The sequence below is a fragment of the Pleurodeles waltl genome, chromosome 9, assembly GCF_031143425.1.
Source record: "Pleurodeles waltl isolate 20211129_DDA chromosome 9, aPleWal1.hap1.20221129, whole genome shotgun sequence".
Classification (NCBI taxonomy): domain Eukaryota; kingdom Metazoa; phylum Chordata; class Amphibia; order Caudata; family Salamandridae; genus Pleurodeles; species Pleurodeles waltl.
The window spans coordinates 817,731,846-817,759,827 of NC_090448.1; the positions used below are offsets into that span (position 1 = coordinate 817,731,846).

The 27,982-nt window shown below is 46.3% G+C and overlaps 1 protein-coding gene across 6 annotated transcripts in view; it reads right to left on the reverse strand.

Annotated features, from left to right (window-relative positions):
• ACTMAP (actin maturation protease) overlaps positions 1-27,982 on the reverse strand; it is a 282,255-nt gene that overhangs the window by 169,356 nt on the left and 84,917 nt on the right. For 5 of the 6 annotated variants that reach the window (XM_069208103.1, XM_069208101.1, XM_069208099.1 and 2 more), the window contains exon 4: positions 12,144-12,268. In XM_069208103.1, coding sequence (XP_069064204.1) covers positions 12,144-12,268 — 125 coding nt within the window. Of the gene's footprint in view, positions 1-12,143; positions 12,269-12,744; positions 12,783-27,982 lie in introns of those variants that run through there. The other variant, XM_069208104.1, reaches the window with a different exon arrangement.

Genomic DNA, 27,982 nt, shown 5'->3' on the forward strand with positions numbered 1-27,982 from the left:
CCAGTGGGCAAATATGAAAGGCTAGGATATAGTTACATACAGGGGGTGTGGGAGCTGCTCTTCTAGAACAAATGCCTCAGTGGCATGAAAGAGGTCTTTCTTAACGGTAGGGAATGTGAGACTTCTGTCAGCCATTCAATGGTTTGTAAACAGCTGTCCTTGCATGGGGCGTGTAATGATTCGGCAGTGAACTTGGCTTGTTATCCTAAGGGAGTCCCAGTACCCTTGATTAGACTTGCATTCCAGGTGCTCTCGAATGGCAGCTATGTTCTCCTTAATAGTGAGAGCTGTTTTGGGATGCAAGCCAGAATAGTTTATGTTGTTTCAGTCTCCAAAATTGTTACATGCTGCGAGAATGTACTTTTCCTCCTACACAACAGAGGGAAGTAGCTGAGTTTTGGCCCCATATCGCTACTTCAAAGGTGAATTTTTACAAGTTGACCAGACTCAAGGCTTTATTGTTTCAAAAACATGTGGCGCTTACATCTGCATGCAAGACCTATGCGCTTCAGGTTGCGAGGTCATCCACAGAGATACAGCCCCTTTGAAGTACTAACTTTCTGAGACACTATGGTGAACTCATGGATCAGATATTTAACATGTCCAGTACTGCTGAAATCGCACATTTCTTTTAGGCTGTTGGTTCTGGTTTCGTTCACACCATTTCCTCTATATTTGGCTTAATACTCTTTAGCCATACACTCAATATTTTCCAGTATTTTCGGGGGATTTCCATTAACTTTGGCTATAATAGGTGGCATTTTGCTATTGCTACTTTTTCTGTGCAATGGCTGTCCTTTACAACAAGGAGGACTGAAAGCGCTTCCACCAGCGCAGCTGTGTCGTGAACGCATGATGCAGTACTTTGGAGCACCACTTCTGGAGCAATTGGAGTGTGACTGGTCTCTGTCATTCAGACCGGCTTTGCATTGTGTGCAGCCCATGTTTCGGTGCCTTTGGTGGCCTTTTGAATATACACTGAAAGTTTGTCTTTCTATGCAGCGCTTGCTTTCATTGGACGCTGATCTGTTGATGTTCTCGCTAAGGGCTCATTCCCAGACATGCGCGTTGAGGGTGCGTTTCCTACGGGAAGCTGTTTATGAGTTGCCCTTTGTGGATCAAGCAGCTCACACCACGGAATGCTGCTGTCTCGGCTGGAGCTCAGGCTTTGGAACATGAATGCTCCATGGTTTCTACTTCCTACTTTACCACCTGCAGAAGTGGAAGATTTCTTATCTTCAATTATCTCGGAATCAATTAGCAACTTTAAAACTGACTCTGACTTTTGAAATTCAGCTTTCTCAACGCCACAGTTAATATTTTAAGTTGTCCTTTTCATATATGCTAAAGTGTCTTTTAACTTGTCATCATTGACATTCCCATATATTTATGCTTTAAGATGAATTTTAGTAGCTTTTATATATTAAATTAGGCTTTGAACCACCTTTGAACCGGCAAGGGGAGGGTGTTGTGTAGCCATTTTAGCTATAGTTTTATACACGTTATTTTAGCAAACTAGGTTTACCACTGTGCACTTTAACCTAGATATATTTTATTTAGCTTTGCTATATTATTTTAACATTAGCCACATTTGCAGTCTTGTTTTATGTTCTCTATCTAGCTGTTCTTCACCTAGGTCAGCACTGTGTTCTTAAACAAGACATTTCTTTCACTTTGTGCTTTTCTCAAAGCTGCATTAAGATAGGTTGCCGGAAAAAGTGGTACACTTTGTCTCCAATGTTCACAGAAACATACACACTCTTACGTGGGGATCCTTTCTTGGAACATCAGCTGTTTTATTATAAAAACACTACTTTGACCCATGTACATTGGAGGAAGATCCAAGTCAGATGACCATGACTGTATGCTGATGGCTGATTGCTTCGCTACAGCTGCTTATGTAGACTACAAGCCTATTGCTGAGGCATGAGGGATGATGTCTTCCCAGGGGGAACCTGAAAGGCAGAGTTAGAGCTTAACATGCTGTGCTCCAACATAGCTTAGGTAGGAACCATCCCTACAAACCTCAGTGACAGTATGGTAACGTTATTCTTGTGTTTTACTCTCCTTGTCACAATTTTAATCTTATTGTGCTTCATCGTCCTAGCTATTGCAATACATGCTTTACTATCTAAGATGCAGTTTCTTCGATAAATCCTTATTGAACTATACTCTGCCTCCGATTGTCCTTGCATATGTGACACTAATGTAACTGAGAGAAATGAATGAGATCTGAGTGACCACGATTCCCCTGAGGAGTCATGTATGTCATGCACCCGGTTGCCACAATCATCCCTGCTCTTGGGTGGAGATGAGGCACTGCTAGTTAGCCTGAACAAACCTGGATTAGGCCGACAGGTGTCACATGGTGCGTGATCAGACTCAGTCCCCCGCAGTACAGGTGATTCTGCTGCCTGAATCCAGTAGTCTCATTAGGATAATGAGAACCTATACACCAGGGACTTAATAACTTCATGTGCCTACAGCCATTTGATTTCAACCTTCAGTAGTGCATCTACCTCATGTCCCACTCTGTTTCTCCACATGTTTATGATGTAGGTATGTTTAGTCGGGGGATGGGGGTGCATAAAGTCAGGTATAGTGAGAATACACCTGAGCTTCTGTGGCGTTTGCAATGGACAGGATTTGCAGTTGGTCACGGGAGGGGTTAGCAAGCCAGCAGAGCAGGCGACCGGCCTTGTTGTGCTTGTTATGTGCTTTAGTCATATATTGATGGTACTCATAGCCCGTCAATCTCTCTAACAACTCAAGCAATTTTTCTATAGCCACTGGTAGTTTCTGGCATTTAGCAGAGTGATGGGGGCCCTCTGTATCCAACCGGTCAAGGAGTCGCTGGATGACCTCTCAACAAATGCACGTAGATCCCAGGGGTGTGGAATTTATTAAAATATCTACTTGTCCACGGGACAGGTTGCTTCTCAAATCTACTTGTACTGTAAAAAGATCTACTTGTCCCTTTGGTGCCATGTAGTGTGGCGCCAAATTATAGCAGCAATCTCATTATGTAAGAGCTCTGATAATAGCCTCTCTGATTATGCCAGGGCTACTACCATAGTAGGGCTTGAATACTTGCAGTTTCAATCCCTACTGTAGCAATTTCCTTATTTTTCCACCTTTCTGCAGATCTGCATACTGGGGCTGGAGGAAGCAGTAAGCAATAGTTCCAGGGCTGGAATGCCTTTGAGTCTGCAAACCTACTAACCTGCATGTTTTAAAGATTTAAACCAGCTTCTCTCTAATATTTTCCCATAATAAGAAAGGGTGGACATTTACTCCTGACAATGGCAGGATTAGAACTTCTTCCAGGGTTGGGAAGAAAGTGGCTGGAGGGAAAATGAACTTGCAAATGCTCAATAGATTTTCACATGAGCAAATCTACACATGCGTATTTACCCATGCTAAAATACAGTTCACAAATATTTTATAGGGGTACGACATATACCATGGGTGCACTTCTGTGACTTTCTTTAAGAATTTGGGGCCACATGTAGGTAGGTTCAGATTTTTGACCCGCAAATTGCGAGTCGCAAATCCGAATGTAGGATGGTGTCCCTGACACCATCTGTGATTCGCAAGGGCTTCGCAAATGCACACCTCATGAATAATCATGAGGTGGGTCGCAATTTCCGACCCCCTTGCGAATGGCGGCCTCACAGGGATGGTGGCCTGCTGGAGACAGCAGACCACCATGTCTGTGACTGCTTTTCAATAAAGCAGTTTTTTGTAATGCAGCCCGTTTTCCTTAAAGGAAAACGAGATGCATTACAAAAACGAAAAATGAAACGTTTTCGTTTCATTTTTTCAGAGCAGGCAGTGGTCCGCAGGACCACTGCCTGCTCTGAAAAAATGTTTACAGTGACATTCACAATGGGGAAGGGGTCCCAGGGGGACCCCTTCCCTTTTGTGAAAGTGTTAGCACCCATTTGAAATGGGTGCAAACTGCGATTGGTTTGCGCCCGCATTCGCAAAACAATCCTACGTTGCACTGCGAGTCGCAATTAGGAAGGGAACACCCCTTCCTAATTGCGAGTCGCAAACCCGTTTTGCGATTCGGTAACCAGGTTACCGAATCGCAAAACTGGGTTTGTGCATCGCAATGTGCTTTTTGCACGTCGCAAACAGCGAAAGTCGCTGTTTGCGACATGCAAAAAGCTACCTACATGTGGGTCTTGGTCCCTAATTAGGTCTGGTGTTAACAAAGACATTTTGTTTTTATTAAACTTCTATTTCTCTCTCTTTCGGCTGGCTTTACTGTGAGTGATCGCATTCTTCTCTTCCACAAGGAGCATATTGGCACACAAAGTAGTTTTGTTCAGTGTCAGGAACTTCAGTGACGTAACGAAACTGGAGGGTGCCCCTTTGCAAAGAACATGGAGGAGCCCCCTCTCCAGACTCACTCAGGGCAGGTGCTGTGCTGAAGGGGCCCCCTGGAGGGCGGCTGCGGGGCCTTTGTTATGCCACTGGTGGCAACATGTGCTTTTAGAGTTCAAAAACGTTTTTTTTTTTTTTTGCCAGTGTTTGTTACAATGTTGAGGGCCTGGTAGCTCCCACAACAATAAAGTGTTACAAAAGCCATGTCAAAACAAGACACGCATTGATGAAACTAAAAGACTTATAAAAATATGTCAGATCAGTTGGCTTTGTCAGTGTTTGTTTATTTTTATGCTTCCCATAATCGTGTTGAAAATGGTTACACTGATTTTCCATTAGAAATATTTTTGGGAAATACTAGCATGCATCAAAACATTTTACTAAATGACACTTCATTTGCATATAATCGGAGAGCATTCTGGGAGCATTATACTTAGCCTCATAGCCTAAACTTTTCAAACATGTGTATACACGTTTTTTTTTTTTTATACTGGAACCAACGTCAGTAGTGAAGTGTGACCTTAAAACATTTATTTACAGCACTCACCCTAATAATGAAGGTTTTCAAATAATGAACCATAAATACAAGTTCGAACAGCATTATCTTTTGGAAACACATTACCTCAACTGCAGAGAGTTCCACTCTCTGTAAACAGGCAGCCAAAGGGTTTGTGCTGCAGAGGGTTGGGCCTACTTGTCCCAAGGACAAAGTAAACATAAAATCTTGTTGCCCTTGACCCCAAACAAGATGTCCCGGGCGTCGGGCGATAGGAATTCCACATCCCTGAGATCCCAACCGTTTTCATGAAGCAATGGCCTCTAACAACCACTTCAAATATCTCCCATTCTGTTAGGTCGGAAGAGGTGGTCCCTTCATTTTCCAAAAAGTAATCACAAATCGTAGCTGCCAAGGAGCACCGAAATATCGGGTCCTCAAAGATGTCCATGCTTAATTTCCAGGATGGTACTGGTGATCGAGGGACTCCCAATGGAGCACCAGCAGGAATCGGTTATGGTCTGAATGGGTTTTTGCAAGATATTCTCAGTGTATCACCCTGCCGCTTGTCGAGCCCCCACATAGTAATATGTCCAACTGTACAAATAGTTCATGTATATCTGATTAAGAGGAATATTTCCTGTGCTGTGGGTTTTGTACTAGCCAGACATCCACTAGTCCTCACTCCCATTTCCAGTCTCGGAAGGCTCTGGCCAACGCGTGTGTAGGTGAGGTTGGCAGGGGTGGATGAGACCTGTTGAAGGCGGTATCAGCTATACAGTAAAAGTCCCCCCAAACACCACTAATTCATAGTGCACTAGTATGGAGGGGTGCTGTGACAGGGATTTAAGGAAGGCTGGTTGGTCTGTGTTTGGGGCATAAATGTTCATCAACTCCACATCCTTTCCCACTGGCTTACCTCAAGTACAATATATCGCCCCTCCAGGTCAACTACCCCAAGTTATAGAAGAAGGATCCCCCAGTAGTATCCGGGAAACATCCTAAGCAACGTGTTGTGAGCAAGGTGGACAATTCCCACACAAGTGCAACCCCGCTTGCAGGAACAACCACGGCCTTTTTCTTTGCTCTAACCGCACATGTGTTAAACTACGCATATGCGTGGTTAAGGCACAGAAAAGGCAGAGTGGATTGGGAGAGGATGCGGTGAGGTAAGTGGGGTTGGGGCAGGGTTGGGGAGAGTTTTTAGGGGTGGGGTGGATTAAGGGCTTGGGTTTGGGGGGAGGTATTGGGCTGTTTTTTAAGGTTGGGGGCTGGGTTATTAATTTTTTTTAGGGGTGGGGTGGGGGTTTGTTTTTTTTTTAGGGGTGGAAGAAGGTTTAAAGAAGGGCAGAGGAGGGAGAAGAGAAGAGGAGAAAGGACCGGGAGAGGACGTGGTGAGGTAAGTGGGGTTGGGGCAGGGGTTGTGGGTAGTGGGTGGCAGTGGGGTGGATTTAGGGCATAGGGTAAATGGGGGGTGTAGGGGTACATTCGTTTTTAGGAGCAGGGGTAGTTTTTTTAGGGCTCTGGGTGGGTGGGGGGGTGGGTAAATATGTTTTTAGGAGCAGTGGGGGGTCTGGATAGTTTTGTTTAGGATTTCGGGGCAGTTTACTTATTAGGGGGAAGGTTTTAGGCCTCAGGGTGGGTGGGGGGGGGTTGGGTAAATTTGTTTTTAGGAGCGGGTGGAGTTGGGGTTGTTTTTTTGGGTTCAGGGTGGGTTGGGGGTCGGGGTAGTTTCCTTTTTAGGGGCGGTGGGGGGTCGGGTAGCTTTTTTTTTATGGTTCAGGGCAGGTGGGGGATGTTGGGGTAGTTTCGTTTTGTGGGGTAGGCGTGGCAGGTGAGGGTAGTTTTTTTTAGGGTTCAGGGCGGGCAGGGGGTTGGGGTACTTTAGTTTTTAAGGGCAGGGAGAGGGGAGTTGCGATAGTTTTTTTTTTTAGGGCTCAGGCCAGTGGGGGAGTCAGGGTAGTTTAGGTATTAGGGGTAGGGGTAGTTTTGGGGCACAGGGAGGTTGGGGGGTTGCATGAAAGAACCATGCATGCCGTTTTGTATGTCGTTTCCACATACTAGGCATGCTTTTGCAACAAAATTTGTTATAAAGGTATGCGTGGAAACAACAAGGTCTTTGTTCCGAAGTTGTTGTTAAGTCATGTGTTGTTCCGACATGTGTGGTTCCATCATACAATTGTAGTATCCAAGTAAACACTCCATGGACAAAGTCAGAATAACACATAAAGTAAACCTGACCCCGCCATCTTCTTTGTAATGCTAGCCCCACTGCCTTGGTAATGTGCGTTTCCTGCAACGACGCAGCTTTACCTTGCACAGTTTAATATAGGCCTGGACATTGTGCCTCTTACCAGGAGAAATCAGGCCCCTGACATATCAAGTGAGGAACCAAATAGTAGAACAACCTCTATCCATTAAATTTTGTCCCGCCCCTGCCAAGCCTCCAGCCCTGCTGCCTGCTCAGAGTTGTACCACTAACATACCTCATGCAGCAATGCCTCTCCCAACAGTGGACCCAAATAATAAAGAACAGACAAACACTAACTGTACCCACCCAGAACAATTATGCCGCAGTGCATTGTCCAAACTGTCTTACTCGTTGTACGACTGGGTGTCTTTGCAGAAGCTGGCATTCCGCTAGTCACCTGTGACACCATTGGGGGGAGGGGATAGATAGTTTGTAGTCTTGCCACAAGGTATGGCCTCGACCCCAGACAGAACAGTAACATGCTCAGATCATTATATTCAGTGGTACAATGCCAAAATTGAACATGGACCACAACCTCCAATGTAAAAGTTAGCAAACATTAGGAAAGACCAACCATTAGCAATCAGGTGATTTTGTCTGCAGTGCCTGTGTAATTTTAGGTAAATGGAAACTGGTGTCTGATCCAGTGGCGCTGTCAACAAGCGAGTGCATGGCATCAGTTGTGCTGAGAGGACCCAAAGAGCCATCAAGGGAAAGTATAAGCAATTCCATCGCCACCACAGCCCCCTTTCTGCCCTCCTGGACCTGCTGTTGTGTGGACCATACTCCACTGTGCCTTAAGCTGTGCGAATCCCTGCTCCAATTAAACTGTTTGGAGGAGCTGGGTGAGAGTCTGTGCGAATGCGGTCTCTGGAGTCAAATGCATCCAGCAACTGCTACGCATCCCTGGTGTGACAAAGAAGGTGGTCTTCCCAACCAGGTTGCTCCGCACCCTAGCCGAGAACAATAGTGCACATTTATTCCCATCCCTCTCATCTGTGTCTTTGCCGCAAGAAAGGTGATTCTTTGCCCCTGCTCTGCTGTCGTAAAATCAGGAAAAATGGATACGCACAGGGTATCCACCATGAAGGGACCATTAGTTTGCACTTGCCTAAGTATATATTCACCTTCCTAAGAGTGCAGCAGTGGGGGAATCACACATTGGGGGGGGAGGGGACTCCTGCGGCAGGAGGTCTTGCATGTACTCCATGCGCCCTTTCCAGAGAGTAATGTTTGGAGAGGCTTTCAGTTGTGACCACCTCTTGCAACCAGTCCTCCAAGTAAGTGGTCACCGAAGAGCCCTCTATATGCTCTGGTGGCCCAATCATCCTTATATTGTTCCGCCTAGCCCTGCCCTCCATTCCCAGTGAACACTCACAGTGAGTAGGTGGGCCAGAGTACTCACAGGTGTCTCATATGTTGTGGAGGGGAGATGAACAACAGCCAGCCCTTCAGCACACAGCGATCCCCCAGACCATCTCTCTCTCTGGAACAGGAGCAGTGGTGCATGAGATATAGACCTACCCCATGGCAGCCGCAAGCTGTGAGGAGCCAGCTGCGAGGGAGCAGGGTAGGATCAACACGAAGCTATGTGGATTACCCTGCACCTGGGATAGCGCCTACAGCGATCCGACCAGCTTCGCTACTAGCCCCGCCCCCAAATAACCAATGTTCTTAAACTCAGTATTCTGTGTACATTTTAGAAATACATAGTTTCTTTCATATACATTTTTAATTCCTTATATTTTACCATAAGAATTGCTGTATATTCGGTACACAGTACAAAAAAATCATTGTAAGGTGCAGATCAGTTGTTACTCTTATTGTTACATGTTTTTAGAGAACCTACAAATACTATATGTTGGTTTTGTAAATTGCCCATTGTCACTAAAGATTACAGATCAAAATGCAGTCACAAACTGCTGTTTTTTCTACTCATTTTCATAATTTTATTAAGTTCAGTAGTTTGTTTCTTTGGGAAAACCTTGAGATATCTCCACAAATTACCCCTTGCTGAATTAAGAATGTTGTCTACTTTTCAGTAATGTATAGCTTTCTGGGATCACTCCTGGGTTTCACAGCTATTCCCAATAGAAACTGAAAGTAGGTTGAAACCACAACAATTAGGGAAAATGGACTACCTTTTAGAAAACAAATGCAAAAACAGTGGTAAAAATGTTTTGATACAATTATGCTTGTTCCTAAAAAGCTGGGAGCATGGTGATCCTAGCACAACAAACCTTTAGTTGATACCCTTTTTAGAAAAAAAATATCTTTCTTGCAATTCACTTTTTCCCCAATTTTCCCACAAAAATACAATATTTAGCTATTTTCTCGGTTCCCTTAAAGGGAAACTAAGAACCCTGGGTACCTTTAGAATCCACTGGAAATTGGTAAAAAAAGAACCCGAATTCGGGACAGATACAGTTTGTGAAAAAAAAAATCTGAAGGTTTAATACTCAAGCTCCCCAAACACCCAAAGAAGGGCTTAGCACCATAGTAGTCAAGTGGTTAAATTACCTTGAAAACTACATTTTAATGAGCAGTCCCTATCCTCCCTGTCCCTCCTTCCCTACAGTAGAAAAGCCATATAACTGTACTTTTAGTACTTCCTGCTGACTCCCCATGTTAGCAAGAATACAAATTTATAGGCAAACAAGGAGTTATAAAAGCGCTTTGTGCAGGGAGTCCTAAAACCACGCTGCAATCTATGAAAGGTAAAGTTCAGTCCGAAGATTCACAGATGTAAAATCCAATTTAAATGGTTTTTCGGAAGGTTGGATGTGTCCAACTAGAGGTGAGGCATTTCCAACAACCACACAGGATCCAAGCCCTACAAATACCCAGACTAGTCTCCTGGTGCAAAGACTTTGTTTGTGAAAGCACCATGTCCGCGTAAGCCTCAGTCTACTCAAGAGAAATACAGGGCATCCTTGATCTACTGTCTGAAGTGCTCTGTGCTGGTAGCCCTAAGTAAGTGTCAATAATCATTGAAAGGTAAGGTTCAGTCAAAAGCTTTACAGCAGTAAGACCGAAAGTAAATGGTACTACTGGTGTTAGGGTGTGGACAAGTAGAGGTGAGGCAGTTCCCACAACCCACAACCCATACCAGGTCAAAGCCCTCTGGGCCCCAGTTCTCTGGTTGCAGAGACTGTGTTTATGACGAAGCCTTGTCGGCCTGAGCACAGCCCGGTCAAGAGGAACAGAGGGCAAGCTTGTCCATCTTCTGAAAATGCTTTACATGGGTAGTGCTAAAAACATCAAAGACAGAAAGGTAATGATAGGAATGCTTGCAAACAGTCTAAACCATTGGCAATCACTGGTGTAGCATTACAACACATAGGTGGTCATTTTGACCCTGGCGGTCCGAGACCGCCAGGGCTAATAGGACGGAAGCACCGCCAACAGGCAGGCGGTGCTTCCAGCCCTATTACGACCACGGCGGAAGCGCCACGGTTGCACCGCCGGGGCCGGGGGTTTCCCGCCGTTGATAATCCGCCAGGGCAGCGCTGCAAGCAGCGCTGGCTTGGGGATTATGACACCCCTACCGCCAGCCTGTTTCTGGCAGTTTGCACCGCCAGGAAGAGGCTGGCGGTAAGGGGTGTCCTGGGGCCCCTGCACTGCCCATGCCACTGGCATGGGCAGTGCAGGGGCCCCCTAACAGGGCCCCGGCCATCTTTTCACTGTCTGCATAGCAGACAGTGAAAAGCGCGACGGGTGCAACTGCACCCGTCGCACGGCTGCAACACCGCCGGCTCCATTAGGAGCCGGCTCCTATGTTGCGGCCTCATCCCCGCTGGGCCGGCGGGGATGTCATAATGGGGGCAGCGTGAGTGTGGCTGCATTGGCGGCCGCAAGGCGTTTACCGCCTGGCAGGCGGCGGTAGCCGCCCGCCAAGGTCGTAATGACCCCCATAATTTCTCATCCACTAGACCACTCTAGATTGAGCCCTGCCTTATTCAAATCAGTACTGACCCCCGTCGATTATGGAAGCAGTCTATCCCGATCTGCTATGCAACAAGAAACTCAGACCGGATTTGGCCTTGCTAGGCTTTGTCAGTGAGGTATAGCTTGGAATCTGTGGCACGGGCAGAACAGATCCACGTTTGTGCATAGTCTTGGCCACTTAGGGCATTACACCAAAGACACAAAAGTCCTAGGAAAGTGCCAGCAATCAATGAAAGGAAATGTTTATGTATCATTAATTTAAGGTATGTAGATGAACTAGGGGAGGCAACTCAAACTCTTATCCACTTCCTACTACTGATGCCCATTTGAGGATGATGACCATTTGAGGATTCAGCTGGGAGTATTCCAGAATACTCAACCAAAGCAAACATCCTCATTGAAAACTCACAGATTAAATGCTAAACCGGCGATGCAGTGACTTGTGCAATATAGAAAATGAGCGAACAAAAATCCTAAAATATTGTTTGATGCTAATCTTTGAACAACACCCTTTACACCCGAGTACGATACAGCATAAATCTCTTCAATAGTGACAAATATGCTAGCACTAGTATGCACCAGAGTATGAAACAAAGGCATAGCATGCCTAAGCAGCACATGTTTAGTGCACCATTATTCAACCGTCATCTGACGTGGAAGTTACTGCTCTTTCAAAATGTTTTAGCAGCAACTAAATGACCTCAAACTATTTCTTAACAAATAAACTCTTTCAGTATCAGCTCCTGCGCAATCGTTCACTGTGTGAAATTTGTGTGCCTGAAATTGTCCTCTGGTTGGAGATTTCTCCCTTGTGTGTCACCCAGGAGGCTAAACAATGTTACACATCCACCTGGCCCTTCTAGTTTAACTGCATCCTCCCTGGCCCACGTTCTAAGATATTCATCTCGGGTTCCAAGTAGCTGGGCAGGAATGTGTCTGGATACCCATGTCCACTCTCAGCCGAGCAGCAGATATTATGTTAGGACAAGACTGGGCTCTGCCGTGTTGATTGGTACCAGACCAGGGCGGGCAGAGAGCTCTGCAGGGGTATCTTACCTGAAAACATTTCTCCCTGGGCGGTGTAACCCCTTTCTCGGGCCACGCGGACCATCGTGTCTAGAGGAACTGCTTCTTCAAGCTTTAGCAAGGCTCCAGCCATCCACAGGGCCACCAGACCGCACCTGGGGGACATGAGAAATCACAGAACAGGTAGCGTGAAGGTCACTGTGATCACATTGGCGCCTTTTCTCCGCCTTATAAATAGCAAGCACCTTGAAATGAAGCCCTTGAGTCAATACTGCTCAGAAAGCTGTATACGCCTTACCGCAGCGCAGGCGCATCTTACCTCGGGGAGACCACCTCTAACCCTCTGAGTAAATACCAAAACTACAAAACAGGAGATCGTTTTTATTTTCATTTTGGGTGTGTATATGGGCACGTTCTTAATTAGTACAAAAGGCTAAAACCACCAAGTTCTACCTCATAGCGGAGTGAATATTCTCTAAATGACAGAGACTTTTCTCCACTAACATTTCGAATGTTTTTCAACAAGTGAAGCACTCGTGACACTGTGTCAAACTTGCGCAGTTCGCGGTTAAATGTGGACTAGAGTAAACTCTTCGGGGTAGTGCGGTACATTTGGAAATTCTCGACCTACCCTTCCAAGGCACCACCCGGTCTGTAAATCTGCAAATCTACTTGTAGACCCTCAGCCCCCCTAACAGCCTAGTCCCGACGTAATATTCTAAGGAGCCGTGCCGGTAACAATTGACAGGACCACTAGCGTGGAAAACATAAGAGTAAAACAGCGTGACTTGCACTGTGCAGAGTCAGGAAATAACAATGCCCAAGTCTGAATTAGGCGAAGCGGGAAGCGCAAATATAAAGAAACATTTTTCTATTTATAGCGCCATGGTGTCTTCTTAATAGATAACACTCAAGGACTGCTGATGCTGGGGAAGTCACGTCTTATCCTGTGGAGAAGGGGGGCCCGAAGGCAGGAAGGAAGCGAGACTCCCTGGGTTTGGCATTCCAGAGGCAGGCTCTGACGTCACTCAAAAGCTCTCTCATGTGCGTTGCTGCACGTCGAGTAATCTCCCCGGTCTTTTATTTCATTGCGACCCTTTTTGAATGTGTTGTCCCAAGTTTTGCTCGCCCTCGCATCACTAGCGCAATTACATTGAACACTGGGACAGATGAATGTATGATGGAACAACGAATGCTGGAAGCACGCATGCCTGAACAACGCGGTCGGAACAAATACTGCGTTGTTACCACACATGCCTTTACAACAATTTTTTGTTGTAAAAGCATGCCTAGTAAAGGCATGAGTGGGAACGTCATGCATGGTTCTAGCATGCGACCCATCACCTTCCCTAAGGCCCAGAAGTACCCCATCCCTAATACTAAAACTACCCCGACCCCTAAAACAAAACTACCCCGGATACCTCCCACCCACCCTGAGCCATAAACCCTTCCCCGACCCCCCCCAAACGCCCTAAAAACAACCAACCCCCCACCCTGCCCCTAAAAAACAAACTACCCCGATCCCCCGGCCCCCATAAACCAAACTACCCCGATCCCTCCACCCCCCCAAAACAGAAGTAGCCGCCCTACCCCTAAAAACAAAAGTACCTGACCCCCCACCCCCAAATACCAAACTACCCGACCCCGCCACCCCACAAAACAAAGCTACCCACCCCCCATCCGCAAAAACAAAACTCAGGCGTTAAGAGTTCGTTCCCAATAAGGTCAATGGGGAATGGACAAGTTTTTGGAGGTTTATATAGGTTTAAAAGCGGACGATCAAAGTCTATGGAGTTATTTTGTTTTTATGTGGTGGATAGATGTAGGAAGTTGGCTCTGTATGCACTATTTCAAAGTAAGGAATAATATGCACAGAGTCCCAGGGTTCCCCTTAGAGGTAAGATAGTGGCAAAAAGAGATAATACTAATGCTCTATTTTGTGGTAGTGTGGTCGAGCAGTAGACTTATCAAAGGAGTAGTGTTAAGCATTTGTTGTACATACACAAGCAATAAATGAGGAACACACACTCAAAGACAATTCCAGGCCAATAGGTTTTTGTATCGAAAAATATCTTTTCTTAGTTTATTTTAGGAACCACAGGTTCAAATTTTACATGTAATACTTCAAATGAAAGGTATTGCAGGTAGGTACTTTAGGAACTTTGAATAATCAAAATAGCATATATACTTTTCCCATAAATCACATATAGCTATTTTAAAACTAGACACAGTGCAATTTTCAAAGTTCCTAGGGGGAGTAAGAGTTAGTTAGTTTTTGCAGGTAAGTAAACCACCTACAGGGTTCAAGTTTGGGTCCAAGGTAGCCCACTGTTGGGGGTTCAGAGCAACCCCAAAGTTACCACACCAGCAGCTCAGGGCCGGTCAGGTGCAGAGTTCAAAGTGGTGCCCAAAACGCTTAGGCTTCAATGGAGAAGGGGGTGCCCCGGTTCCAGTCTGCCAGCAGGTAAGTACCCGCGTCTTCGGAGGGCAGACCAGGGGGGTTTTGTAGGGCACCGGGGGGGGGGACACAAGTGAGCACAGAAAGTACACCCTCAGCAGCACGGGGGCGGCCGGGTGCAGTGTGCAAACACACGTCGGGTTTCCAATGGAAATCAATGGGAGACCAAGGGGTCTCTTCAGCGATGCAGGCAGGCAAGGGGGGGGCTTCTCGGGGTAGCCACCACCTGGGCAAGGGAGAGGGCCTCCTGGGGGTCACTCCTGCACTGGAGTTCTGATCTTTCAGGTCCTGGGGGCTGCGGGTGCAGAGTCTTTACCAGGCGTCGGGATCTGGGAAGCAAGCAGTCGTGGTCAGGGGGAGCCTCGGGATTCCCTCTGCAGGCGTCGCTGTGGGGGCCCAGGGGGGGCAACTCTGGTTACTCACAGTCTCGTAGTCGCCGGGGAGTCCTCCCTGAAGTGTCTGTTCTCCACAAGTCGAGCCGGGGGCGTCGGGTGCAGAGTAGCAAGTCTCACGCTTCCGGCGGGAAACGCAGTTGTTTTAAAGTTGCTCCTTTTGAAACAAAGTTTCAGTCTTGGGTGAACAGAGCCGCTGTCCTCGGGAGTTTCTTGGTCCTTCTAGAGCAGGGCAGTCCTCTGAGGATTCAGAGGTCGCTGGTCCCTGGGGAAAGCGTCGCTGGAGCAGTGTCTTCAGAAGGGGGGGAGACAGGCCGGTAGAGCTGGAGCCAAAGAAGTTGGTGTCTCCGTCTTCTCTGCAGGGTTTTTCAGCTAAGCAGTCCTCTTCTTCTTAGGTTGCAGGAATCTGAGTTCCTAGGTTCAGGGGAGCCCCTAAATACAGAATTTAGGGGTGTGTTTAGGTCAGGGAGGGCAGTAGCCAATGGCTACTAGCCCTGAGGGTGGCTACACCCTCTTTGTGCCTCCTCCCAAGGGTAGAGGGTCACATTCCTATCCCTATTGGGGGGATCCTTCATCTGCAAGATGGAGGATTCCTAAAAGTCAGAGTCACTTCAGCTCAGGTTGCCTTAGGGGCTGTCCTGACTGGACAGTGACTCCTCCTTGTTTTTCTCATTATCTCCTCCGGCCTTGCCGCCAAAAGTGGGGCCGTGGCCGGAGGGGGCGGGCAACTCCACTAGCTGAAATGCCCTGTGGTGCTGTAACAAAGGGGGTGAGCCTTTGAGGCTCACCGCCAGGTGTTACAGCTCCTGCAAGGGGGAGGTGATAAGCATCTCCACCCAGTGCAGGCTTTGTTACTAGCCACAGAGTGACAAAGGCACTCTCCCCATGTGGCCAGCAACATGTCTCGAGCAGGGGTGTGGAATTTATTAAAATATCTACTTGTCCACGGGACAGGTTGCTTCTCAAATCTACTTGTCCTGTAAAAAGATCTACTTGTCCCTTTGGTGCCATGTAGTGTGGCGCCAAATTATAGCAGCAATCTCATTATGTAAGAGCTCTGATAATAGCCTCTCTGATTATGCCAGGGCTACTACCATAGTAGGGCTTGAATACTTGCAGTTTCAATCCCTACTGTAGCAATTTCCTTATTTTTCCACCTTTCTGCAGATCTGCATACTGGGGCTGGAGGAAGCAGTAAGCAATAGTTCCAGGGCTGGAATGCCTTTGAGTCTGCAAACCTACTAACCTGCATGTTTTAAAGATTTAAACCAGCTTCTCTCTAATATTTTCCCATAATAAGAAAGGGTGGACATTTACTCCTGACAATGGCAGGATTAGAACTTCTTCCAGGGTTGGGAAGAAAGTGGCTGGAGGGAAAATGAACTTGCAAATGCTCAATAGATTTTCACATGAGCAAATCTACACATGCGTATTTACCCATGCTAAAATACAGTTCACAAATATTTTATAGGGGTACGACATATACCATGGGTGCACTTCTGTGACTTTCTTTAAGAATTTGGGGCCACATGTAGGTAGGTTCAGATTTTTGACCCGCAAATTGCGAGTCGCAAATCCGAATGTAGGATGGTGTCCCTGACACCATCTGTGATTCGCAAGGGCTTCGCAAATGCACACCTCATGAATAATCATGAGGTGGGTCGCAATTTCCGACCCCCTTGCGAATGGCGGCCTCACAGGGATGGTGGCCTGCTGGAGACAGCAGACCACCATGTCTGTGACTGCTTTTCAATAAAGCAGTTTTTTGTAATGCAGCCCGTTTTCCTTAAAGGAAAACGAGATGCATTACAAAAACGAAAAATGAAACGTTTTCGTTTCATTTTTTCAGAGCAGGCAGTGGTCCGCAGGACCACTGCCTGCTCTGAAAAAATGTTTACAGTGACATTCACAATGGGGAAGGGGTCCCAGGGGGACCCCTTCCCTTTTGTGAAAGTGTTAGCACCCATTTGAAATGGGTGCAAACTGCGATTGGTTTGCGCCCGCATTCGCAAAACAATCCTACGTTGCACTGCGAGTCGCAATTAGGAAGGGAACACCCCTTCCTAATTGCGAGTCGCAAACCCGTTTTGCGATTCGGTAACCAGGTTACCGAATCGCAAAACTGGGTTTGTGCATCGCAATGTGCTTTTTGCACGTCGCAAACAGCGAAAGTCGCTGTTTGCGACATGCAAAAAGCTACCTACATGTGGGTCTTGGTCCCTAATTAGGTCTGGTGTTAACAAAGACATTTTGTTTTTATTAAACTTCTATTTCTCTCTCTTTCGGCTGGCTTTACTGTGAGTGATCGCATTCTTCTCTTCCACAAGGAGCATATTGGCACACAAAGTAGTTTTGTTCAGTGTCAGGAACTTCAGTGACGTAACGAAACTGGAGGGTGCCCCTTTGCAAAGAACATGGAGGAGCCCCCTCTCCAGACTCACTCAGGGCTGGTGCTGTGCTGAAGGGGCCCCCTGGAGGGCGGCTGCGGGGCCTTTGTTATGCCACTGGTGGCAACATGTGCTTTTAGAGTTCAAAAACATTTTTTTTTTTTTTTGCCAGTGTTTGTTACAATGTTGAGGGCCTGGTAGTTCCCACAACAATAAAGTGTTACAAAAGCCATGTCAAAACAAGACACGCATTGATGAAACTAAAAGACTTATAAAAATATGTCAGATCAGTTGGCTTTGTCAGTGTTTGTTTATTTTTATGCTTCCCATAATCGTGTTGAAAATGGTTACACTGATTTTCCATTAGAAATATTTTTGGGAAATACTAGCATGCATCAAAACATTTTACTAAATGACACTTCATTTGCATATAATCGGAGAGCATTCTGGGAGCATTATACTTAGCCTCATAGCCTAAACTTTTCAAACATGTGTATACACGTTTTTTTTTTTTTTATACTGGAACCAACGTCAGTAGTGAAGTGTGACCTTAAAACATTTATTTACAGCACTCACCCTAATAATGAAGGTTTTCAAATAATGAACCATAAATACAAGTTCGAACAGCATTATCTTTTGGAAACACATTACCTCAACTGCAGAGAGTTCCACTCTCTGTAAACAGGCAGCCAAAGGGTTTGTGCTGCAGAGGGTTGGGCCTACTTGTCCCAAGGACAAAGTAAAGATAAAATCTTGTTGCCCTTGACCCCAAACAAGATGTCCCGGGCGTCGGGCGATAGTTGGTTAAGATTTCAGGGGGCACATCTAAGGCGCCCTCTGGGGTGTATGTTACAATAAAATGTACACTGGCATCAGTGTGCATTTATTGTGCTGAGGAGTTTGATACCAAACCTCCCAGTTTTCAGTGTAGCCATTATGGTGCTGTGGAGTTCGGGTTTGACAGACTCCCAGACCATATACTCTTATGGCTACCCTGCACCTACAATGTCTAAGGTTTTGCTTAGACACTGTAGGGGCACAGTGCTCATGCACTGGTGCCCTCACCTATGGTATAGTGCACCCTGCCTTAGGGCTGTAAGGCCTGCTAGAGGGGTGACTTATCTATACTGCATAGGCAGTGTGAGGTTGGCATGGCACCCTGAGGGGAGTGCCATGTCGACTTACTCGTTTTGTCCTCACCAGCACACACAAGCTGGCAAGCAGTGTGTCTGTGCTGAGTGAGGGGTCCCCAGGGTTGCATAAGACATGCTGCATTCCTGAGAGACCTTCCCTGGCATCAGAGCCCTTGGTACCAGGGGTACCAGTTACAAGGGACTTACCTGGATGCCAGGGTGTGCCAATTGTGTAAACAAAAGTACAGGTTAGGGAAAGAACAATGGTGCTGGGGCCTGGTTAGCAGGCCTCAGCACACTTTCAAATCAAAACATAGCATCAGCAAAGGCAAAAAGTCAGGGGGTAACCATGCCAAGGAGGCATTTCCTTACATAGACGTAGAATGCGGTGACAAGTGTCTAGTGCAGGTGAGTTCACAGGCACTCCTAAAAATGACAATTCCAAGCCTACACTTTTATCACCCACAGTATCTGGGACACAGTGCTGGTGGAACAATTTTCAGACTAGGGGTGCTGCCACTAATGTTATATCACTAAAGTTATAGGGATTATGCAAAATCCAAGCGTCATACATAAAACACAAGTGTAGCAAATGTGCCATGCCCATTCAGTAAGAGAGTGGTAAGCGTGTGGTCAGTGATTATCTTGCAAATAAAAACGTGCCGTGGCCAAAGCTCTCCTTTGAAACGCAGCTGCTGCAATTAAATGAGAAAAGAATAGGGAGACAGCAGAATCCTAAAGCCTTCTCTGCCATTTACCAGCACTCTCTGCCCCTTCAGCTCACTCTTGCAGATTTCTGCTTTCTCCCTTTGTGACGCTTTTTCATTTTTCTCTTACTCCGTCTTTCCCATATATGCCTTTTTGCTCACAGTAAATGCCTGATGCAGCAAATAAATGCCAGCCCTTAAAAATAAGTGGGCCCCCACTGGAAACCACCAACTCAAATTAAGCACTGAGTGAGGTATGTAGCTGGTGGCCCAGTTTGGAGCACTGTTGAGGTAGGGGAAAGTCATTGACAGACCATACAATTCCCCTGGAACTGGCCACTACATTTTATAGACATGCAGTTTTACTGATAAAACTATGTAGCTCAAAAAAGATCATGTTTGGAAATCGAGTTTCAGAAAATATTTATCATTTGCTCATCACCAAGTAACGTGTCTTGTTTGTTTTGATTCTACTAAAATCTTTGTTTCCATCACACTTCAGAATACAACAAAGTGCTTCATTTGTGCTTTCCTGATTGCTGATATGATTTGAAATATGTATATAGTTCATTTACTGATATTTAAATGTAGTGGAAAACAAACGGCCATCCTACAGTCTTTCCAGTCTCTTTCTGTATCCCAGCAGGATTGTCACCAAGATCACTTTTACAAAATCCTCTCACTTTGCAGTCAGAGAAATAAGAGTACACTGCAGTTTCTTTATAATAAGGAATTTGTCAGAAGACATAGCCTGACATTTGACTTTCCTCTTTGAATAGCAGCAAATGTGACAAAAATAACCCATAATTTAGAGCAGTGATACTCAAAGTATGGCCTGAGGACCGCATGCAGCCCTTCTGACCTTTACATGCGGGAGCCCCCTTGTCAACAGCAGTACTGGGCTGGTGTTCCCTCAACTCAGCACTAACATTGAGAAATAAGTTAAATAAACAGGAAAGTCTTTATTTAAAGATTAATTGAAGTGAAAAAAAGGAGGTAACCAGGTTAACCTGCACCGCCTAACTTTACAAACATCTTTATTTATAAGGACATCTTGCAGCAACAGTGTAAAAATATGGTAAGGTCTCTTCAAAATTCAAAAAGTGTATTTCATTAACATACAGAACAGTTTCACCTTAATACATCACATTATTATATAAATGCATTGAGAATTTTTCTTAAAGCAAAAGTTTTCAAACATGAATTTACAAACATTCATTCTTCCTCTACTCTGACAATAATGTCAATGGTCAACTAAGATGCAAGTCTCTTGTTAAGTGCACTATTTGGGTTGGTTTCCCATCATACATCAAAAACATTATAGTTTATTAAATCAAACACATGAGAAGGTCTAGTAAAATGCACATCAAGAATCGTTTATTTCGACGCCCTTTATATATATATATATATATATATATATATATATATATATATAAGAAAAAGGAGAGAAAGTGAAATTATACAATTGCCTTTCCCAATTTGGGAAAGTGGAAAAAGCCAGGATCATTCCTAGGTTTTCTGGTTTTACATTATGCAATGGATGTATAGGCTTTGCTTCCTCTACACCCACCTTACCGGCACAGCCTCCGGGAACCACCCACCCCGATTGCCACCCTGCTTGCATCAATGCCGCCGTCAGTCACATCACAGACAAATCCTTTTGCCCGAGAAAATGTTTGTGAGTACCTACGAGTTAGAAGAATCTTTATCACTCCTTCACCTTTTGAGCTAGCATGATTATTTCTGGTGGTGCTACAGCACCTCCAGCACCTGTACCTCCAGTGCCTATGCTGGGACAGGACCGAGATAGTCAAGATAGAAAATGCCTGTACCACTCTCTTAGAGTGGGTGTCATGCTGGTTACAGCAGGTTCAGACTGGCCTATACAACATTCTGGCAAAGCCCAAAGGGCTGGTCTGACAGGTCAGCATGTGGGACGTTTTTTTGGTTGTTTGTAGAGCTGCTTTACAGTCTAGTAGGCAGGTTTTTACAGTTGATTTCCCTGATATTACCACAAATATTGCCTGCAGAAAGCACAAATGCATACAAGGTACCATACCTTCCAAAACAACTATATAGTGTGTCTTTACAAGTTTAAAACTGTCCCAATTTGCAAATGGCTTCTTTTTTAGCTATCTGATTCGCTAATCGGTAATTTTGTTTTTGGTGCCCAGGCCTATTTTCTGCCCCACTCTGACCCAATTGCAAGCCCAGTCAGCCTGGTGCAAAGTAATAATCAAATAGCTCCTCCAAAAGTCAGAGATTATCTGCTATAAATCAATGCACATTTCTCTCTGGAGTGAAGGCTGCAGTGTCTGCTGCACACTTCTCTTGAGTAACCTGTGCAAAAAGTAACCAATATGGTAAACCATGAGCATTTTAGTTAACATGGAAACAGGTTTTGCTGTTACCAAGGCGGAACGCAAAAAGGAGGAGCCCCTAAAGTTAAACTGAGAAAAATCACTTCAAAATTGAACAGTGTCTTGGCTGAGCAGGGTCTTTCAAAAAAGCATGGCTTCCCTGCATCACAGAGGTCACTGAGGCCTATGCTAGACCTCTAGGTATTACTAAAGAGGAGAAAGTGGCAATGCCAGTCACTTTGGACTTCAAAAGGAATCTCCCGTCTCATGTACATTTTAGTAGCAGAATTCAAGAAATTTCATTGGAGCAGCTGGTTACCCTATGTTGAGATTGGCCTAAAAGCAGAAAAACACTTCTAGGTAAATACGATCCAAGAAGCTTGCTTCAGAGCCAGGGACATCTTAAGGATTTGTGGGGCCCTGGTCAAGATATATTTTGGGGCCCCTCATTCGGAGCAACATTGAATTTATCAACACTTTTTGACTCATTCAAGCCCTTGTGATTCCAAACAAGGTTGAATTATATGTTAATGCTTCAAAACAACTGAAAACTCAACCTGCCTGATGTCTGTCCTCCAACTAGTACCAAACGAAAGCTTGAACAAGCATTTATAAAGCCATTTCTTTTTGAGTTTGTATCTTTCTTTTACTTGCAACATTATCATCTTACATGGAACTCAGTGTCTAGCTTGTTAGTCTCACTGCTGGAAAACATGCAAATAAAGATGTGTTAGATATTTAGTGGGCTAGTGCATAATATTAAAAAAGCCTATGCAGATAGTGCTTGAGACGGTAGTCTTAATGGCCTGAATAATTTCCCCTAGATTTCTCTTCCTTTGCATTGCCCTCTTTCGCCTATTTTTATGAGAGCACTTTTGCTGGCTAGGTAGTTATCTGTCACCATATAACCAGAGAAATGGGGCCAGGCAAGAACCAAGACATGTACAGGGACATAAAGGGAATAGTATTGCGGAAGACATGAAGTAAAGGGAAAAGGACCTAGAGATTGCAATAATGTAGATAGATATATAACGTAGGGAGTAAAGTAAAGAAAGAAAGATGAGGTGGCCAGAGGGAAAGATAAATAGACGTAGAAAGAAGCTCAAGATAGACAAAGGCATGCAGAGAAATAGGTATGGTTTTAGAGTGTGGCAGAAAGGTAGCTAGAGATGGGGAGAAGATAGTGGAGAGGCAGATAAATACAGTGAGGTTGTCCCCACCACTTCTTGGCTAGTCACGTGGCCCTGATATTGTTCAGGTGAGACTCCTACAAGCAGGCTGCACTGATCTTATGTTCCTTCCAGAAGGAAAGCACTCTGTATCTCTTCGTATATGTGCCTAAGCCCCTGAGGTTCTAGATCAGAAATATTTAGTCATCAAACATTATCCGTAGAGAGATTTTGCGGGAGCTCCCCCACCACCCCAACATGCCATGCTCAGTCTCAACCACTGCTCAAACAAAAACAAAGTGAAACTGTTAGTACCAAACAACTCCCCCCACACCCACGGACAAACAGTGCAACATATCGACTACAGATACCCACCCCATGCTTGTGCCTCGACCTGCACTGCATCCCTGCCCGTCCAACAGGGACCAGTGAACTCAATCAATCAACTACCCGGCCAGCCACTCATCTCTGCTAGCCACTCATCTCTGAACACACCAGCGGAACCCCCACAGTGGAGTTTAACACGGCCTGGCTACTCACTGTCGCTTATCAATAGGTTTCCAGCAGTGCACCAATTGAGGGCCCCTGTCCATTGCAACCCAAACAAGCCAGTTGTGTTGCAGCAAACAGCCTCTCACAGGTTCCATGCCTCACCAACAGTTGGAAACATCCAGTCTCCCCAGTCATTCAATTCACAGACCCTATAATATCTCATTCAATTTCTGGACCCTGTAACATCTTTCCTAAAGGAAAGCAATCTTCAGCAGCCATCCCCATTCCTCACCTCCTGGGCGACCACAGTATCCTGGGAAAAGTCCAAGGCAGGGCCTGACGCCCCAATGTCTGCTCCTGTCTCAGAAGGTATCATCCCATTGTTCATTGCCATCTCCTGTGCCCCCCAGCTGTGCAATTCCATGGTGCCATTCTCCCGAATAGTCACCCTTGGGAGTCCAAGGGGCCAGCATCCGAGTTGTCCTCTGTGGTGCGAATGCATTGGGGAACCTCCGTGAGGTATAGGAGCATGTATTTAAGTTCTAACACCCACAGCTTCTGCTTTACGCTCAGGAAGGATCTCTGTTGCTCCTGCACCTTTTTGCATAGTCCGGGTGTATGGCTATTCTGCAGTTCTCAAAGAGGGGCACAGTCTGTTCACATGCAGCTCAAAGGATGCAGTCAATATCATGATAGTTTAGGATTTTTACAATGATCACTCTAAGTGGGGGCCCCGGACATGGAGGGGGCATCAGGGCTCTGTGTGCATGTTCCACCACAAGGACGTCTGACAGTCCCTGTGTTCTTAGCTCCCCCTGCACCTAGTTTTCAGTTAAAGTCCCCTCCACTGTATCCGGAAACCCCAGCATGCATATTTTACTGCGGCAGGAGCGACCCTTTGCATCCTTAGCTCTATGCTCAGGCTCACCTGTGACCATAGACATTTGGGCCATCTGACTCTTAAGGGATGCAAATTTCTCCTGCAAATCTTCGATGTTGCTCTCGGCGGTTGTGACTTTATCTGCTATCTTCCTCATGTCAGCAGGAAGAAGATTGACATCAATTAAGACAGTTTCTATTTTATGTTTGAGCGAGGTCCGGGAGCCATGTACAGCCACCAACAGCTCAGCCTTGGTAGGTTCCTGATTCCCCTACCGGGATCCCTCCATACTGTCTGCCACTACCTGCCGCATAAGTCTCTGTGTGTGTTGGTGCAGCATTGTAAATTGAGTGATAGTGTTCCCTGCATGAGAGCACGCTGATCTGTCCTTGCCTATGATCTACGCACATGAGTGACAATCCAGTTCCAACAATTTCTGTCAACAGGAGTTGCCACTGCCTGTGCTCCACGTAGCTCCAGCTCACAATTCTGTGTCTCCAGTCCACATCTGCAGCCGTCAGCGGACAGTTCTCCCCATCCAGAAGGCAACAACTACTTCTTCTACTGCTTCAATCGCAGGCATGCAGGAACTGTCTACTCTGGGATGTCCATCAGGTCTTTGGACATTCTCACCCCTATCCCACAACACAGGCAGACATAAGTCCAGCTTTTCAGCCATGGCGTCCTTGGGCCACCACCCCTTCAGGCCCAGATGGATGGAAGGGTGCCAGGGGCAACATCTCACACCAGTGGGTCTCGGTAGTTGGACTGCACCACCTTCTATGAGTGATGGCAGGCACAGGCCGTGCGTGCCCTGATGACGACTACCGCAAACCATAGGTCCCAACGCAGGCGGCAATGTCCTCAGGTGTGGTCTCCCCGGTCCTCCCAACTGAAGACTCCAGGCGTGTCTGGCGATGGAGCCCACTCGGTGCGCCAGAGCTCCCTGACGCCGTCTCGACACTGGTACTCCCGGTCACAAGGCAGACTGTCCTACACTGGGGAACCTTCTACTGCCACTGTGAAGCCCCCCCAAGTAAAGAGCTCAGGCAGAGAGCAAGGAGGGGCCCGGCCTCAGCACCACCCGCTGTCCAGGGCTCCACCTGATTGCACCGCCGAGTCACCAGAAGGCCCGCTGCAGACCACAAATACAGGTCCGGTGAGCGCAGCAGCTGCCCAGTGCTCCAGGAACAGCACCCCATCGGGGAACGCCACAGCCTAGGTGTTCCCCCTCTCTATGCAGTTCTTCCCCAGGGCCCCCCACAGGTCCGACAAGGGCTGCAGGTGAGGACCCTCTCGACTCATGGCGTAGCCCTCTCAGTCTCTCAGTGCTGCTTGGCCGGCACGGGCTGGTCCTGCATAGCTTCGGATAGCCTCAGGTTGCTGAGCCTCAGTCCTCCACCAGTACCTGGAGCCCCTGGCTCCCAGGAGTGACGCCAATCAGCCTCTGAAGGCAAAAGAAGTGCCCCGCAGCTGCACAGCAGGAGTAGCCTGCCCCGATCTACTGTGTAACAGGCTCACTGCCTCACTACAGGGTGACCAGATTTTGAGAAGCAAAAACAGGGACAGGCCAGACATAAAAGTAGGACTAAAGCCTTTTGGCTTACTTCTATATCAGGCCTGTCATGTTTTTTGCATAGCTCTGTAAATGTGCATGTATGTGTGAGTGAGTGAGTGTGTGTGTGTGTTTGTGTATGCGCTGCAGTTGTAAATCTTGCAAATGTGTGTGTATATACATACATACATATACACACACACACACACACTTACATTTAAACGCTACGTTTTAGCAATGGCAGGACTTCCACCCTTTGCCCCCTCCTCCCCATTTTGTCTCTCTGCTGGGAGCAGGTTCCTCCTGTGCTGCCTGGCAAAAACAGATACTTAAATTATTTCAGACTTTAGTGGCATACCTTTCATTTCTCCTTGGCAGGATAACCTGACTTTTCTCCTAAAAACGGGGACATTTATATAAGATTGACAAAAGCGTCAGGACACAGGGACAGTCCACTTAAAACAGCGACTGTCTGTGGAAATCCGGGACGTCTGCTCACTCTACCTCAGTAGGCCACGGCCAGGCCCTTGTGCTCCGATGGTCGCAGGGTGCCCAGAGGCCACGTCAAACATGCCTCTGGCATCTGCGGCGTTCCTGGGGTGATTATTAGAGAAAGGTGCTGATAACTTATATGAGGGTGAATTGAGATGTTTGACTTTTACGACAACAGAAATGCAGCACAGCTCCTCCAGAGCAGCCCCTTAGCTAGGAGAATATGTTGTGTCTACTTAAAAGGACAGTCGAAAACTTTGCAAAAATATTACACTTCACAGCAGATAAGACCGTTACCTTTCTGCACAATTTGATGAGATGTAAAAACACCTCTACAGGGGATTTGGAAGGTATCGGTCAGGGATTTTTACAGTCATTTAGTAGCATATACTTTGCTTTAAGCACGTTAGATCTGATATACTAGTGAAAACGAAACTGAATTTAAATGTCATTTTGCAGGATTAAGAAGCAGCGCTAGAAAAGGCCCATCAATTTATGCTTAAGTAAAGGAGTGGCACTAATCAAACTGCATGTTTCTTTTAACACAGTTCTAAACAATAAAGCATGCCCCGTCATAGCTACAGGCCAGCTGAGCTGAAGTTGCTGTACAAATGGAGACCTTAATTTCCTTAATGTATTGCCTTTACATGCCTCTCTTCTGGTTTACTTCCATTACTCAACCACATTAGACATTTAGGAGACATGGAGGGCACTTGTGAGCAACAAGGTATCCTTAAGTCAAGAGCCTTTTCCACAGCACTATCACAGCTTTCGTAGGCCACTGGCATACCATGTTTGCTGGCCTCCTCTTGTGCCCTTCAGCTCTGTCAGCTTCCTGTGACCTGAGCTTCACACAGGTCTATCTGTCTTCAAGTATCTGTGATCTTTTTAAACCAGTTGCTGCACCCCACCCTTTAAGTCAATGGGTTCCCTTCTCAGCCATGTCAGACAACATCTTATAAAAGCCCTTTCCTCTCAGTTCTGTGCCCCTATATATCCAACTTTATCTTGACCTTCCCCATCCTACCTTTTCCCATATCTCCCCTGAAGTCCTATTCTCACCATCCCAAAGACCACAGTCTATATGCCAATAGCCCCACCCAAGGCAACTATTCAGCATAATCTTCCTAATGCTGCCAGCTTCCTCCAGCTTATGATTTCGCTACACCATTCTTATTGCCCCACCATACAGCATAAACCACAACTGACATGCCCCTTCCGAGAATCTTCCCAATAATGGCTGACGTTTACCTCTCCACCTCTGCTATCTCTGTCGACTGTTTGCAGTTTTCAACTCTCCCTTCTCGACATCAGTTGCCCTGCTACCAGTTCTCTGGTAGTCCCATCCCAGAAGATCAGCCGGCCCCACCCAACAAGGACTGATGTACACTAACTAAATCCTGGAAGGTCTGCTGTCCCCTAGACCATTCTGGATTGCCTGTAGTTCCACTAGCCTTATTCCAGTTGTGCTGATTATTCACTCCTACCCTCATAGCCTGCTGTGTGCTAGCCCGATCCCTGATGGCCAGATGTGGTATTACCCCTCTTTCAATGTATCCCCATCATTGTTCTGACGGATGACTAGAGCTGTGTGCACATGCTGTCCAGTATCCCCACCTCTGACATCCTGGAGTCTTCAGGGTTCCTCCATGAACCCAATAGATGCTTTCAGAAGCCACATTTTAGTACCAAGTCTGTAAATCAATCCCCCGCCGTTTCTCGCCACTGCTAGCCTCAATAATCAGGTCCACTCTTAAGTGTAATCGATTCTGCCTTCGGGGTGTTGATCTAAAAGCCACTCAGCTGTTCATGGGCTCAGTGGCCACGAAGCAGGACAATAGGGC